The sequence below is a fragment of the Euwallacea fornicatus genome, chromosome 22, assembly GCF_040115645.1.
Source record: "Euwallacea fornicatus isolate EFF26 chromosome 22, ASM4011564v1, whole genome shotgun sequence".
Classification (NCBI taxonomy): domain Eukaryota; kingdom Metazoa; phylum Arthropoda; class Insecta; order Coleoptera; family Curculionidae; genus Euwallacea; species Euwallacea fornicatus.
The window spans coordinates 1,296,443-1,313,409 of NC_089562.1; the positions used below are offsets into that span (position 1 = coordinate 1,296,443).

At 35.9% G+C, this 16,967-nt stretch overlaps 1 protein-coding gene and 2 long non-coding RNA genes across 11 annotated transcripts in view; 2 read left to right on the top strand and 1 right to left on the bottom strand.

Moving 5' to 3' along the window:
• Lar (tyrosine-protein phosphatase Lar) overlaps positions 1-16,967 on the bottom strand; it is a 260,221-nt gene that overhangs the window by 70,495 nt on the left and 172,759 nt on the right. The window contains exon 5 of one of the 8 annotated variants that reach the window (XM_066295183.1): positions 14,097-14,114. The exons of the other annotated variants lie outside the window; for them this stretch is intronic. Within the exon in view, the coding sequence (XP_066151280.1) occupies positions 14,097-14,114 (18 nt within the window). The remainder of the gene's footprint in view (positions 1-14,096; positions 14,115-16,967) is intronic. 8 annotated transcript variants of the gene reach the window in all.
• Positions 1-16,967, top strand: part of LOC136346244 (uncharacterized) — a 228,791-nt gene that overhangs the window by 66,398 nt on the left and 145,426 nt on the right. The gene's annotated exons all lie outside the window — the stretch shown is intronic.
• LOC136346245 (uncharacterized) lies at positions 396-13,022 on the top strand. Its single transcript, XR_010733270.1, has 3 exons — positions 396-485; positions 12,608-12,788; positions 12,840-13,022. It is a non-coding gene; the product is annotated as an uncharacterized lncRNA (long non-coding RNA).

Sequence of the window (16,967 nt, forward strand, 5' to 3'; positions counted from 1 at the left end):
AGGAAAAGATCGGTTCGAGACACATCAACACCACTAGCGGTGAAAAGGGATGTACGTTCCGGTGATAGTGATTGGGCTGCTGCTGCCGCAGATTGTCGTCGCGACGGCGATGAACTTCATCACCATTATTTTGAGCCAGCTTGCGCAGAGGGCGATTATCGAATCGTGGGGCTGTAACAGACCGAAACGTATCAGTACCCCGATTTTCAGGAAGCTTACGCTTGTAAAAATTAACCTGTAAACGCAGGTACCGTTTGTGATATTGAAAGCGTCAACGGCGACCAGGATAATGATCGCAATTATCCCGTGCAAAACACTTCTGCCAATTACTGCTGTAAGTCGCCAACGATTGATTCGGCGTAACAATGAGTCGAGAATAGTAAGTTGCAAACATTTGTAAACAGTAGTTTAGTTTTGCGTTATTGCTGCCACCACAAGCCGGTTTATCGCATTACTGACAGTATAAAGTTAAACTTACTATACCGGTACGTATACAGCGGCTTAATTGAAGTCTCTCTGTAATGTAAACAATATTTATGAATAACTGAACAAACAAATCCAGTTGAAAACGTACACCCAATCTGTACAGCATCAAACTTAAATTTACTAATTTGCAGCCGTAGTTAATTTTCATTGCATGTCCGCAAACCGTATGCCATTATACGAGAATAGCATATTTTTGAGCTGTATTAAATTAGGCGTGCTTATTTAATTAAATGAACGTACGGCTCGACGCGTTTGCCATTTAGATTTGTTGAAACAAACACGTAATTTAATTAATTTAAACTGCCGTTCTCTCTCTCCCTCATTGAACGGCATTCTTTATTATTCCAAATTGTTTTTGTTTGCCGCAGAACTGATAACAGTAAATAATATTATTAATTAATAACCTTCGTTTCGGTTAATATAGAATTCATTCGAAACTTATTATATCTCATGGACGATATTTTAATCTCGGGCCCGCAAAATAGGTACGGCCTTCTGGCGCATCCCACATAAAATATTCATTTTTCCCCCTGTCTGTATTATTTGTGTCACCCGTCGCGTTGCGCGTAACTACGTGTTCCTTATAAATAATGTAATTCAGCACCGAAATTTAATGCATTTTAATGTAGCACTAGATATAAATTTGGATACCCTTAATAAACAACACATTTCGAGTTAGCCATACGCCGCGAAACCTTCAAGTGACGTTCTTTTGAAGTTGTTCCTTCGCAAAAAATGTCCACCTACTCAAGTTTAACTTCTAAAAACCCTCCGAAGCAAGTGCGTCTTTACAGTTAAGTACCAACATAATTAATTAAGCAATCCTACTTTTCGAATTTAAATTTGTGGTTTTTATTTAATTTTTTGAGCGGTCGCGAAAGAAGTTTCAAAAGTTGTAAGTGATCGTCTAGTTAATTTTACTATTAAAATCCCCGTTTCAAGTTGAAATTGTTAATTATGGATAGCATAAAAGTTCGATAATAGCTATTTCCAGTTTACATGTTAATTTGCATTCCAATACACGGAATGTTACTTGTATATTTTTAATTGATATGGATTGTGACACGGTTTTTTTTCAATGTATTTTGCTTGTGAAATAATTTAAGCTTATTGATATTGACGTTTCATGATAGCTTGTGATGTATTCAAAGAGGACGAATCCATGCGTGACTTCAAGCAAAAAAGCTTACATAAGCTGTTTTTGTTTCGGCGTCGTTCATTTTCATGATGAAATGCGGATACAAGTTTTCGAGTAATTTGAGCAATCATTACAACATGATTTGATGAAAACAAAACAAAAAAAGAATATTTTAAACAGTTCTCCGGCGCTCAAATTAGGGATATTACAAAATATTTTAAAATTAACAGACTTATCTGCATACTCATTCTCATATTAATTATTTTAACCAAGACTAGCGTGTGTGTTCGGCCGTATTTTAGGAATGGCGGTGTGTGTCGTAAGGTTATTCGACAACCTCCAGAAAAAGATTTTGACCTCAGTCTAAAATATTAAAAAATGTAACTTTGAGCAGATGGAATGTTTCTATAGCTTGGATTTGGCAGATCAGGACAATCTCGGTAATTACCTAAATACTGTATTGAATTATAACGGAAATCCCAAAAAAATACAGTATCCGAAAATGTTTTCCTAAAATACAAATCGATAGGAAGAAAGTTAACGAAAAACTCCCCAATCAAAAATGCTAAAATTTCAAATGTTTGTTGAGCCGGGTCGGTAAGAAAATCTCTGATAATTTAGTCTTATAAAATCAGTAGCAAACCTTGAAAGGTTGCCCTTAAAAATTGTCTTCGAGCCCATAAAAAATACTTTTAAACTGAGGTAAAAATCTAAAAAATAAAAAAAATGTTAAAAACTATATATGGATTGTGATGAAAATAGCATGTTTTTTTTTGCGGGAACACCATCAGCAACAGCAGCAGTAACAGCTTTTACATCCTAATTTCCTTTTAAACGTATCGTTAACTAGTGAGAATTTTCTCGTGCGTTAATAATTTCCAACCCCGAATCTGCCAAATGGAAATATGAAATTTAGGAGGGTTGAAGCCCCCTCGACGTTTAACCTTACTTTATTCACTCACAACACTAACAAAATACAAACAATGCTTTATGAAGTGAACCTATGTCATTAAAGCTTCGAGGTGGGGGGATAAATTAGGTTTCCCAGTGGTGGCGATTTCTGCCAAAAATGTGTCCTTGTTTTTGAGCGTCAGAGTGTCGAGGTACAAAATACCTTTAAACTTGTTAAAAATTCATCGGTACGTAAAGTAGTTATTCCACGTTCGAGTGTCTAACTCTGGGGTCTGGTTGATGGTAAAGTTCATAAATCGCTGGCATAAACTTATAAATCTTTCATTCGGGATTTAAACTATTAAATGTGCTTATGGTTTAAGGGCGATTCTCGAGGGCGATGCTGAGCGGCGTTAGGGCGCGACTTCCACGGTTTATCCCAACATTAAATTTGTAAATTATAAATGGCCATAGCTTAGGTAGATAACAGTCATACACGGCTCCCTCGCGGCTAATTTTAATTGGATTATACGACTGTCCGGCCCATGAGACCGGCTTTAGTTTACTATTGGCAGCTAAGCACCCCGGGCATTACGGCAGAAGCGTCTCCTAATATTAATATTTACGGTTCCTATCAATCGATTAGATGTGTGGAATTAAATTTACGATTTTCAGGATTCTTGAAATGAATTATATGCAATCCCTGCGGTTTGTCTATAATGCGGGGCCATAACTTTTCCGTACGCAATATTGGCGGAACGTTCGCCATGTCCCGCCATCCCGGTGAATTATATTCGCATTACCTGACCTGGGAATCTGTTAGCGTTACGGGATCGGCTTAATTGATTCGAATGCAGCAACATTGCGCTAATGAACTGGGAAAATTGAATTCAATGGGCTGTTTAATTCACTCTCGCGAATAACAGCGCTTTTTAAATCCGGCGTCAAACGGAGGTCATGTAGTGCGAAATTGTTTTATGCCGGTTTTTTCGCTGATTAATTGGTAGCAAACCTATGTATATCGATGCAAATTCGTTTGGAAAGAAAATAACATTTGTGTAACAAGTTGAGGTAATTTTCATCACACCATTTAAATATTTTATTTTTCAAATATGCATAAAACGGCTAAGTAGCAATTTAAGTTCCGCGCCTCGAAACCGCAGCTGACAAGGAACACTTACAATTTCTGATTACTAGTAGCGGTTACTGTTCTGGCACGATTTTATTACCAGTCTGTTATCAACGACCACTTTTAGAGAACGATCCGAATTACGTTACCGAGTCTCGGTTTCGGACCGTAATTATTACCAAATGGGACTGAAGTGCGTAGCGCTTTTTGACGTTTTTTCATAACGTTCTGCAAACGTGCTGAAAGTCAGTAGGCGTGGGCGGTAGAAAGCAAATTCGAAACTTCCGTCCCTTCAAAGTTTCCAACCCCTCAAAGTGGCCCAAACTAAAAAATTTTACTATAAAATTTGCAGTGTCATAAAAGTATTCCGACCGGTACTTGTTACGTTCCAATAACCATCACAATGACTTTATAGCTGTGCCACGTTGAAGTTAACGAATAAAATAATTCCTTAAGTTGACGAAACTCATTAATACTTCTTTTATGTAACTCTTACTGTGGAGTAATATTTCCTAGAGTTGGGTTATTATAAATTCTTTATTGAACATGATCGATGAGTTTCATAAATCAAAAGCATAAAAAGACTTGAAAATAAGAATCTTTAAAACTAAACTTGATAGCCAAACGTGCAACGATTGACGTTCTAGAAAGGAATTCTGAAAAACTAGGATTTTGAGAGTTAAATATGCTCGAAACAATTCTGAATTAATCTGGAAACCTCTTGTTACTTTCACCGAGCCCACGCAAGTCCAGCATGCAAATTTTGTGAGTGTGGTCAGTTGGGATTAGTCTACTTATTTCAAGTTCAACTATTTTGCGCCGCCTCCGACTTTTAAATTAATTTTTTTTTTAGCTATAATCGTTTTTGTTTACCCTCCAAGCACATCCTATTATGCCGACCTGTAAATCATCATGTAAAATCTACACAATACTACATTTTCGGGGGCAAGCCCTCTTCAACACGTAAATTTTTTTAGCCGCTTTTCATGCAGCTTTCCCTACAGCCGAAAGGAATCCAGAATTATCTAAAACGAACGAGAAATGACAAGAGAAATAATAATCCTAAAACTCCTCGGGCGGCTCCAGATACCAAAGCACTGACTGACCTTCCTGTTCCGACGTTCTCGCACAGTGTCGTATCCGTGGGGTTTGCTTTTTTCGCAATAATAGTATTTATTAAAAAAAAAAACACTTTATCGGTGAATTTATAATATTGTTCCATTATCGGACATTTTTTAACAACAAATTTTTTCTAAGAATTCCAAACAGATTTATCACATCTTCTCTAATTTCGGAAAACCTTATTTTTATCATTTTGGATGTTCTCTTTGTAAATCAGAGCTCAATTGGACGAACATGGAAGTATATAAAGTACAGACAAAAGCGGACGACCGGACCACCTCTTTGCGTCATCTGCGGCATTTCGGCATATCGCTAATCTAATAGTCCCATTTGTCCCCCCAAATATAGTGCCCGTCCACAATGACTTTACCGTCCAGAGGCGATATTACCCCCGGCGCTTTCATACAGTTTTTTCACGTAATATGTTTACTGGATAATCATCGAAGCGGAAGGGCCATTTCGTTCCGTACAAAAGGCGAGACAAAGGATGTATCAATGTAGATGGAACTGAAATGGAATTATTACTTCTTACCGCTTTGGTTGCCGAATTAAATATTAGAAAAGTCTATTTAAAGTTTGATCAGCCAGAAACTTACAGCAGCACAAAGTGCATTGTAATTCGATCATAAATTAAATCCTGCTTATTGAGACAGTGCATGCGGTAGAGCGGATCACATTGCGCAATGATAATAGTTCCACACTGAATTTGATACCTTATGACTACATTCCGTAACTAAGTTATATAGGAATCGATGAATAAACGTCTCAAGCGATGACTTGAACGACGATTATCCATTTCTAAGGGTAATTGTCTTGCATATTATAGTGCTACTGCGGCTCGTTAGCTAAAACCCCAAATATTGCTTGGTTGGTACATGTATAGGTTAATTTCATGCAATGAAGTTTAAATCAATTTTATCACATCATCGAAGAAACGAATAAATCTATCAGATTTTTCTATGACTCTACATGAGCCACGTGGTTTATCAAGTTGCGAAAGTCTTTCTATTATGTCATTCATATGCCTCTTTTCCTCATTTTAATCCTCATTTTGTAATTGAAATCACAATTTCGAAACCGCAATTTAATTAACCCTAAAGTATGGCTTTAATAATTGCATGCCCGAATAAATAACAGAAAATGCTTAACATAATTGCGTTCAATATCTAATTACTGATAAATTATTCTATTTGGATTATATACGTTATGAAATTTTATTGACAGCTTTTCCCGAAAGTGATATAAATATTTGTTGCCTATTATTAACCGGCCAGGATTATTAAATTCCCCTCTGAAATATGTATTTGTTTAATATTATTTGTTCACGTTGATGCAACTTTTTTATGATTTTTTTGTAACAGCTACCCAGTAAAAAAATCTACTTTAAAATGCCTATTATCCCGGCTCCTGCTGCTTGCCAGACTATAAAATTACAATGTTCGATGGTTTTTTTTCAATCTGGAATGATGGATGTGCACTCCCTCCTAGATTTATGGTGTCTAAGAATCTAAATATCTCAGATAGTTGCAGTTTGAAAGGGAAAAAAAATACATGGAGTAAAGTGCTTGATGGAAGTGTTTTCAAGCAATTCAGAACTCTATGTACTCGAAAGATATGAACATATGTTTCACGACATGTGAATGATTGAAGAAGTTAAAAAATTTCTGAAATATCCTAGAGATTCATGAAATTATTTCAACGTCAAAAATTGTTGTTGAAAGCATTTTTTTTGAAGACAATTTTACGTTGCTCCATCACGGATTGAGCTGGTTGACAATAATTTACAAACGTGCAAAGTAATATAACTATAATCAACTAAGAACATCACTGATATTAAAAGGATCAAATCGAATTGAAATCGAAAGTTGGTACTATGTTAGGCTAATTCATTGAGAATTAACAATAGTAATACATTTTGAAATAACATTTGATCCGTTTAAACATCAGTTTAACAAACATAGATTTAACAACGTGCAAGAAAAACAGATAATAACGAAATTGGGAGTATAGAGAACAACGTGCAAAACTAGTTTTTTGTGTAACTTAAAGAAAATGGTATAAGAAACTTAACAGAGGAACATGAAACCATAAGTTTATGTAGAGGAATCTATTACTATCATTATTATCATTATTATTATATACCGGTAATTAATGTTATATACAATAATTAAAATATATGTAAAAGGTGTTTGAGTTCTATAAATTAAATCTAAATACACCAACGAATATTAATAGTGCCTTCTTTAGACAATCCGTCTTGAAAGCATGCTGTGCGTATAAAATGGTCTCAAAATAGACATTCGCCTTAAGCCCACATACCTTCGTCGGTTTCTAATATTGTGATATTTTGGCAATTGGTGAAATATCCTATAAAGAAGGTTCGAATCAGTATCAAATCGTTGTTAAGAAATGATTTACAGGGTGTCCCAAACTCGACTCTTGTCTTGGGGACCGAAAACAACTAGAAGAGCACATTGGATTCAATGGAGGAAAAGCTGCTCTTTTATGAGTCAAGGATTTTGGAGATTTACTTCTAGAGAAATTAAAAAAAATAGAGAAATTAAAAAAAAAAAAAAAAAAAAAAAAGATTTCATTGGAGTTTTAAATTTTCTAAAAATCACAAGCCGAAAACTCTACCAATTTTAGAGTGGTATCAATCTAGATATTAGCAGAAGGGTTTTCTCCATCTGTAGTTGAATAACTTAACCAAAAGATAATTACAAATTTGTCAGAAATCAGGATTTTTTACCAAATTTTAAATGCGGAAAAATCTATGGTAAACGTTGTTAAAATTCCACTTTCAATTTGTGACAATTAGCGAATTTTTTCTGGCTTAAAATTGAAAGATAAAATGCCATAGGTTCATTAAATTGTTCATTATAAAATACTCTAATAAAAGTAAAAAATGAAATTTTAGACATTTTGAAATATTTAATAATTTATGAGTTTCAAATCGAGGCTATCAGTAATGTACCAAAAGGTTAAGAATTTTATTTGAAACGTCAACCCACAAAGCAAGACACATCTCTGGTTTTCTATAGTTTGATTCAATCATTTTTTTTTTTATATTCTGAACAATTGATGTTTTTTCACCTAAAAATTGACCTTTACGGGATGGTACAACAACCCAAAGAAATTGGACATTTAGAAACTCTCAAGTCAAGGCTATACGTGAATTAACTCATTAACGATATTTCGGCAGAATTTTTGTCTGACATTATGACAACTTTAGCGTTTCCAAACAAAAAATTAAGTGTGACAGTCGCAAGACTTTCATAATTTTTCATGTGTAATCTCTCTAAGGGGCCTTTGGATTTCAATAACCAGGTTAAATTCAAATTTTAATACTTTGGAAGCCTTGTTTCCAAACTAAAATTGAAGTTTCAATGGCGTATCAACAAGTATTAAAAACTTTTAAAAGCTTCGCAACCCCCTAATTATTAATGCAGTCCTTTGTTTCAATTTATCGACCCTTATGGACATGCCCTCAGTTTATGGCATTACAGCAAAATTTACTTTCCGCGACATCTTGAAGAGTTTGGCAATTTTTAGCTAAAAATCGTGTGAATCAGTAGCGTATTAAGACAATCACAATTATGTATTTGTAGCATCTAACCGAAGTCTTGCAAAATTCAATATTTGTGTTAGAGGCGCCTATGGACTTCCAGGATTAATACTTTTATAACTGTAATATGTTTTTTTGACCAATTTTCCTACTTCATGCGTCTTTTAAGGAATGTTATGTTATAATTTTTTTCGTTTTTCTTTGACATAGTGTATTTTTATGAAGTTTTTATTTTTATTAATTTAAAAAATTGTTATAAGCAATTGCTTCGTGACATTATCTACTTTGAGCTTATTCGAGGCAACTGAGTTCCATCTTGAAATGAATGAAGAACTAGTTAGTTCATTCACATTTTATCAAAGTGCTGTAAATTATTCGGCCGTCTTTTTCTTTCTCTTGTCGAGTGTTTTCAAATTCCAAAATTCGAAAAAGAATATTTCGAACTTGTTCTTGTACACCTAAAAAGTTTAAATATTAAAAACGTACTGTTCGTTTTTGAGAAAAACACATTTTCGCCTCCATCTTTGTGTCTCTGAAGAATTCGATATTCTCGTCTACAGAGCCGAATTTGGGACATTCTATTAATTCTACTGGACAAACAAAATCAAGGTATGGCAGGGGAATAATATTCACTTTATTTATTTAAAATCGTTTTCAATTTGTTTCGAATAAACATGGACATGTTTGTGCTGTACCAATTGAAAACACGAAACGATCGATTGTTTGCGCTGATGCCGCTGCAAGTAATTTAAAACTTGAAACACCGGCGGAAAAGTTTTATTTTTAGAAATTCCATTTCGGATCACCTCAAATATTAAAGATACTTTATCTCGCCATTTTGTCAAACCGAATTCGGAGTCCCCGCAGATCGTACAAATGCGATTGCACAACTTTTATGTGTCTTGTCGGTTTGGCCTAGAATTGTTTCGTCTATATTTGCTCAACCTTTAGATAATACATGAAACTTGCGGAGGTAATACGTTCCTGTCTCAGTTTACTTTAGGCTTAAAAGTTTTATCTGATCGAGGATTTCAAAGCGGTTTAGGCTTGCAATGCGGAATGGTGTCATGAGGGAAATTGTTTCAAACCTCCCGAAAATATCACACACTCGTACTAGGACCATTAAAAAAAAAGTTAATTTATGTACATAATGGGAATTCAAAACATTCGGTCCGGCTCAATTTGCTCTCCGCTGACTTATTGAATTTTCGAAATAAAGTTCGACTTCCGCAAACTTTCCCAATTAATCAGAGCCGGAGGTGCCGAGGTGCTCGACCAATTAATAAACCATTTTAATTTCCCGGAATAATCTCATCTTCGCCCCGAAACAAAAACGGAAATAAACACCTGACAAAGGACAATGCCAAGATAACTAATCCCGAAATGTATCAGGGGAACAAAGCGGCGCACAATAAGCCCTGCCGTTAATTTAAAGCAAACCGAATTAATTTGCATTGTACGATTTAAATAAACGAGAGATGGCGACGATGCATTCGTAACATTTATCGGTTGAAATATGTGGTAATGAACTTAATTAATTAACTGATCTTTGTTACAATAAAATATGAAATGGAAACAATTAGCCCGATGGAAATTATAGCATAAGTTCTGTTTTTTTTTTTTTTTTTTTTTTTTTATAGGAATAACTTGATTTTTCAAGATAAATTTGAGAATAAAATTAGTATTGCCGTCATAAATAAAGTAAAATGCTGGCAATTTCGAAATTATAAAGAAAAAATCATATTACGATTGAAACAAATTAAACTTGTCACAAATTCACAAGAAATTTATAATAATTCAAAAAAGAGTTACTTTACTGAATAAGTTGAAAGAAATTTCAGAATAAATTGTTAGTCACTCACTTGAAATAGAAATTAATTTTAAATTGTTAAATTTGAGAGAAATGAGCTCTGTTGTGGTGCTTTTCATTACGACTCTCGGTACATGAATAAAGAAATATGAAACGGGGATTTAAAACAATAAAAATTAAAAAAACTCATATTTGATAGAGAGGTTTTCACTTCAGTAAAGCCACTTTCAAATCCCATTCACTCAACCCTTGACTTTTTATAGGCAAATTTAAAACCAGCACATTTTGGAGAGAAACCTTCGGATTGTTCAATTACTCTCAGGACATTGGCGCATCGTGATAATTTCACAGGTTATAAAAACCTAAACAATACTCATCTTTGAAAGAAGACGTTTCACTTTAGTATACCTTTGAAATCCTGCGTGCTACACCTCTGACTTTTAATTGAAACCTCAATTTCTTTAACTATTTTAAAATCTTTCAACTGCCGGACGTTGACATACCATGAGAATTTAAGATATTTTGAAACGTTAAAAAGTCCCCCCCGTAAAGGAGAGTTTTCACATCAGAAGAATTACTTTCAAATGCCACTTACAAACTATGCGCCCCTGACTTTCTATATCGAAGTTTTTAATCCACACATTTTTGTACGGAAAGCTTTACAGCAGTCATATACGTATGGGCGATGGGCGGGCTACAAGAACTTAATACGTTGTAAAGCCCTAAAAATCTTAAATACCGAATTGGAGGGATGATTGGTTTTTGTCGTTTTTATGATTATGTGTGGGCACTATCGAGCATTTTTGATATGCAGGGTGGCGCAGGCAGGACTTACTATCATCTATACAACTTGGGTAATTTTTAAATTAAAAACGATAGCTTTCGGAAAAAATAATGCTTTCGAGGTGCCACTTTAAGGGGAATTTCCACTTCGTACAAATTTAATGTGGCAACATACGACACGCAACACTTCAAATCAATGGTAATTAAATGAACCCCTAAATGAATCTTTAGAAAAATCCAAAAGTGGACATTCATAAGTTAAGGATGACTATTTTATTTGACAGAAAATTATAAATTGAAATTTTCAAATTATACTTTTAACTACATAAATTTTATGGGTAATACTCTTTCCTGCACCACCCTGAATAGTTTCTATAGTAACTACAGTTATTTTTCGTTGGTGAATGGGTAAAACATGGCAATCAGTACAAATCACCCTGTATATTAACGTTAACTGCCTTCCCAATTTTTCTCCCTCAATGGCCTTTGCTATGTTCCAAGCAAAATCATCCCCCAAAGCATAAAAAGTGAAATAATTTACTTAAGGTGGTAATAACTGTTCTGTCCCCGTACGTAGCACAACACGCAGCTTGAATGGGCGCAGTGATTTATATCCAGGGCTATTGTGCTCGGCAATTACACACACGAAGACGCCGCTTCGGGGGCGGGACGCCTGGGGGCGGCAAAGGCGTCCGTGTGAGCGACCCCGGCGCGTCGACACAACCGACGCTTGTAAAGCTGCGGAGATATCTTGTCCGATGTGATTTAGGTACTTATTTCTTGTCTCCATAAAATTCCCTTTTATTGCGACCCCATCGAGGGAACTATTTTGTTATTTTAACAACAACAAAAAACGTACTTTTCCAACCAGTGGAAATTTTAAAATGGAAATTGTAATTAAAATTGTCATTTCTAATGATCGAGAGAGGCAATTTTCAATGGAGCTTCTGGACGATATAAAACAACGTCGGTGAAAAATGCCCGATATTAATTGTGGTGTCGAAAAGCTTCCACTGGTTGTTTCGAAAAATCGAATTTATTTTAAACGTCCATCAGGTCAAAAACAATATACAGTGCATGATGGGGGAATAGGTTTTAAATATGCTTCAGGAAATTGTAACCTGATAAAATGTATTTTGATTTATCTACTTCCAGAAAGCCTGTGGAATGTGGAAACTATGTTGGAAATAGTGCAAAAGTATGTATAACTTCTTTGATCTAGAAATTCTACCGAAAGTAACAAAAATACACAACATAAAGGAAAGCAGCTGTATGTCTTTAATAGAAATAGGGAGAAATGCGCGGTCTATTTCATCTAACAGACCATCTTAAGTGGACTACCGTCCACGAAATTCATTTTGCTTTTTTTAAATGCGCATTTTTTAATTTTATTTCATTGAAAAACAAAATTGCAAACGAAATAGTATACCAACCCAAGCCGGGGAACAAAGACGTATGGACATGCGCGGATGTTCGATTTCAAAATTTAACTTTTTTAAATTTAGATCCTCTTTAAACCGTAAAATTATTAACAACTATTTAAATGAAAACGGCAAAATACAGGACAGATCACTTGGAAAGAGCTAGACCCCTTGAATAAAAATAAGTAGAAGTGAACGATTTGTCTCATCTGAAAACTTGTTCGCTTTTCCTCCGAAAGGATAATTAAAAAATACCTTTTAGGTCTTTTATCAGGCGGAGTAATTTGGACGAGAATAAGTGTATCTATCCCTTCGACGCCACCTACACGAACAAAAAGAGTTTGGAGCTAATGGCAGAGCTCAAATTATACAATACTTAAACAACGGGAACATTCAGAGAACAGCAGCGCTTTATTGAACTTGTGCATTATTGACTTAAAGCGGTAAGCAGTGAACGCTGAAAAGCTGAAACCTTAAATCTCCAGTTTTTACAGAAACGCAGGCAAAAACAGACCGCTGTAAATTTCCCGAATGCACCCAAGAACTGTAGGGTGACAAAATTTATCAATTCGATGTGAAAATTTTTCGATCACCTTTTAAGTCGAGCTAGCAGGAGGTGGAATTGAACTCTACACTTTAAGAGAAACCAATTAAAAACGTCGATTGATGTTTTTTTAGTTTAGACGTAATTTTTTTGAAAATAGTTTCATTTCAGCTTTACGTAGTAGGAAGTTTTACTAGAAAACGTACAATAACCATTATGTGCTCTTGAATGAAACCTGTTCAATTCATTTCAACAGTATCGACTCGAATTGGTCTCGCACGAGTTTCCATCAACCCTGGTAGGGACGAATGTCTCAACCCACGCTCAACTCCGGTTCCTCAAAGCCATATCGCTAATTCTGGCACTTTCCTTCATATACCTGAAAATAGTCGTTCGTTTGTGCGCCTAAAAGCTAATTTTTCAGCGAAGGCCTTTAACGTTCCGGTTCGTGGAAGCATTTCACGTTTTTGCGCAACGTGCATGTGGGTGGGTGCACGGGAAAATTCGCTCCACTTTCATTCCCCGGTTATTTATCGGGACGACAATTACGTTACAGAAACTTTCCCGGAAGGTAATGAAGACTAAATGGCTGTTAAATTGGATTGCGCATCCATAGAAAGACTTCCGGGTGATCGAAGGCCGAGTTCGAAAGTAGTTTCTCCCCCGCCTGGGGGATCATGTAGCGAACTCTTTGTTGCGCAAAAATCTTGGGTAGGTAATTCGTTTTGGTAGCTACAACCGAAGGCATCCTTAAACTTCAGGCAAACAAACGAGACAGATAAAAATGACACAGGTCGAAGCCTATCTCGGTAAACAGGGGCACGTGAGGGGAATGGCTGACTTCGGACTGTCGTGTTCTCGAATGCACGGCCCGATTCCGTCTGCTTAATTGTCGGAGAAAGTATATTTAATTTTGAGACACAAAGTTTGTTTAGCCCTCTACGTGACTTCCGATGGGGTGACGAATTTTTCCCTCTTAAGAAGCAAGCACAAAGACGACTAATTGGATACAAGATCTGATCAATTCGAACCTGACGCACATTACAATCTTCGACCGGATTTAGATTCCATTAATCAGTAATTTTAACGTTTCAACATTTGCAATTATACCAGGAAGGTTTTGCACTACGGCACGACTTTCTCACGGGATACGTTGTAAAGTTAGCTACGTTACCGTCGGCCTCAAACTGCTTCTTGGAGTACTCACCAGCTCCGGTACGACGAGCTGTAAAAAAATCAAAGTGTACTATACTGTGCAAATCAATACCGAGCTAAAAATAAATTATTTTGCAGCCCCATCAGTCAGAAACCTGGAATCTGCGCTAAAATCACGTAATGACGAATATACCTTAAATAAATAATGAATTTTCGGAAATTCATAACTCTTGCAAGTATGATTAAGTGCTTCCTCAAAGCAACCTTAATATTCTATAAGATAAAACTTTCGAGGCTAAACTACGATAAGCTAGCCCAGAAAGTTGGTAAACGAAACCCGGGAAAAGTAATAAGTCTTCTTTGTAAACGGTAAAATATAACTAAAAACGTCAAAAAGTTTTTTCTCCAGAGACAATTCCCCGGCAAATCCGTTCCTCTACAATTTTAGATTTCTGCTGGCCAAGTTAATAGTTCTTGTATAACACTTTAATCCAAATTGAGTTTGTCTTTGAGAAGTTTTGCTACCGCCATCCAGTTCGAGGCTTTTTGGCTTTATTTTTACCAAACTAGAAGATTTCTTTGTAGCTATATATGTTAGAAGTTTTATATTGGCCAATGCTAGCAATGATATATTTTTCAAATTGTAAAATGTAATTGAAATTTTTCGGTCTAGACCAGGCTGACGACACGAGTGATGAAAATTATTAGGGGTACAAATAAGTTTCCGCCGTTTAACAAAGCATGGTCCCACCAGAAGGTTATGCTGCAATTGCTAGATGTAAATCTTACTATCGCAAGTTTGATCAACTAGTAACAACATAACCTAGAAGTATTAGTGGTTTCGTATCAGCATCACATTTTTTTTTCTTGCAAAAATGTCAAGTTTTGTGCCGAATAAGCGTCATTTGCGGGAACTTTTGATTTACTTCTTTAATTTGAAGAAATCTGCAGCTGAGGCGCATCGATTGCTTTTAGAAGCATATGGTGAGGCTGCTTTGAGTGAGAGAAGTTGTCGTGAGTGGTTTCACAAGTTTAAAAACGGTGAGTTTAACGTGGAAGACAAAGGACGCAGTGGAAGGCCGAAAACGTACGAAGATACGGAATTGGAAGTGTTATTGGAGGAAGATTCGTCTCAAACACAAAAAGAACTTGCACTTACATTAGAAGTGACGCAACAAGCAATTTCACATCGTTTAAAAATGTTGGGAATGATTCAAAAACAAGGGAATTGGGTTCCTTATGAACTGAAACCCAGAGACGTCGAACGCCGATTTTGCATGAGTGAAATGCTGCTTGCCAGGCATAAAACAAAGGGTTTTTTGCATCGTGTAGTCACTGGGGATGAAAAATGGATCCATTATGATAACCCAAAGAAGAAGAAATCATGGGGTCCACCTGGCCATGTTTCAACATCAGTAGCCAAATCAAATATTCATGGAAAAAAACTCATGTTGTGTATTTGGTGGGATCAACTTGGTGTTGTATATTATGAGTTGCTCAAATCGAACGAAACTATCACTGGAACTCTCTACCGAACACAATTAATGAGATTGAGCCGAGCACTCAAGGAAAAACGCGCTCATTACTTCTCTAGACATGACAAGATTATTCTCCTACATGATAATGCTCGTCCGCATGTTGCGGCACCGGTTAAAACCTATTTGGAAACACTTAATTGGGAAGTCCTACCCCACCCGTCATATTCACCAGACCTTGCCCCATCCGACTACCACTTGTTTCGATCAATGGCACACGGTCTGTCTGAGCAGCGCTTTACATCATATGAAGATACCAAAAATTGGGTCGATTCATGGATAGCTTTAAAAGATGAAGAGTTTTTTCGCCGTGGTATCCGAATGCTGCCAGAAAGATGGGAAAAAGTAGTGGCCGTTGATGGGCAATACTTTGAATAAAACGTAATATCCCGTTCTTTCACAATTAATTCCAATTTTTTTATAGAAAACGGCGGAAACTTATTTGTACCCCTAATAATATTACATTTAAGTGAAGGAGTGGCGGTGGAAATTAAGTCGCATTAACCACATGCAATTCTTCCTCTAAAATATCGACCTTAGTTCCACCGAATCAACTGCCAAATTTAGAAATTTATTAAAAACTCTTGGTCCGCATGGATCTGAAATGGATTCTATAAAAACAATTTTCCCTTGAATTGAAGCAGACCGATATTTACTATGAATATATGAATAATAAATGTAGCTTTTCATTCAAAATATAGAAATTTGTGTAAACAAAACGACGGAGGTTTTCAAAAATGTGCACTTGAAAACTCCAGGCCTAGATCAATTTGACATATACGATGATAATAACTACACAATCCCAAGAAACAGCCCATTTCCGAATGGGTCAGACACAACTTTTTCATTTGCGTTCAGTTTACGTTTCGGTATTAAGCTAACTGCGAACGAACCAAACGTTTTCGCATTCCAATAGTAGGAGATATTACTCATTTTAAAATATTATATGCACGAGTATTAGGAATTCGTTATCCATATCATTCAATAAAGATATTCATTATTCGCCGAAACTGGCATTAAAGCCATAGCGTTGCCACGTAGACCCCACAAATACTAATTTGGATCAAACGATCAGCGTGCCCGAGCAGCAAACCATAATTCATCAAGGGAGTGATCGATACAAGCAAAGGCGATTACTTCCACTAATTAAGTCTAATGCTCGGAATTTCGAATACCTCTATCTAATACTGACTTCCATTTTTCCCGTGTTGATATTATGGCGACGACCTTTATATGTGAGGTGAAGGTAATTTATCACTTTCTGAGACACGAAGGTAAAATTGTAATTAAAAGTTAAAAAATAATGGATCTATAAACGAATAAAGAGAATTGAATTGTTAAAGTCTGTTTAAACAGCACTCGAGTAAAGCCACTCTTTTTGACTCTTT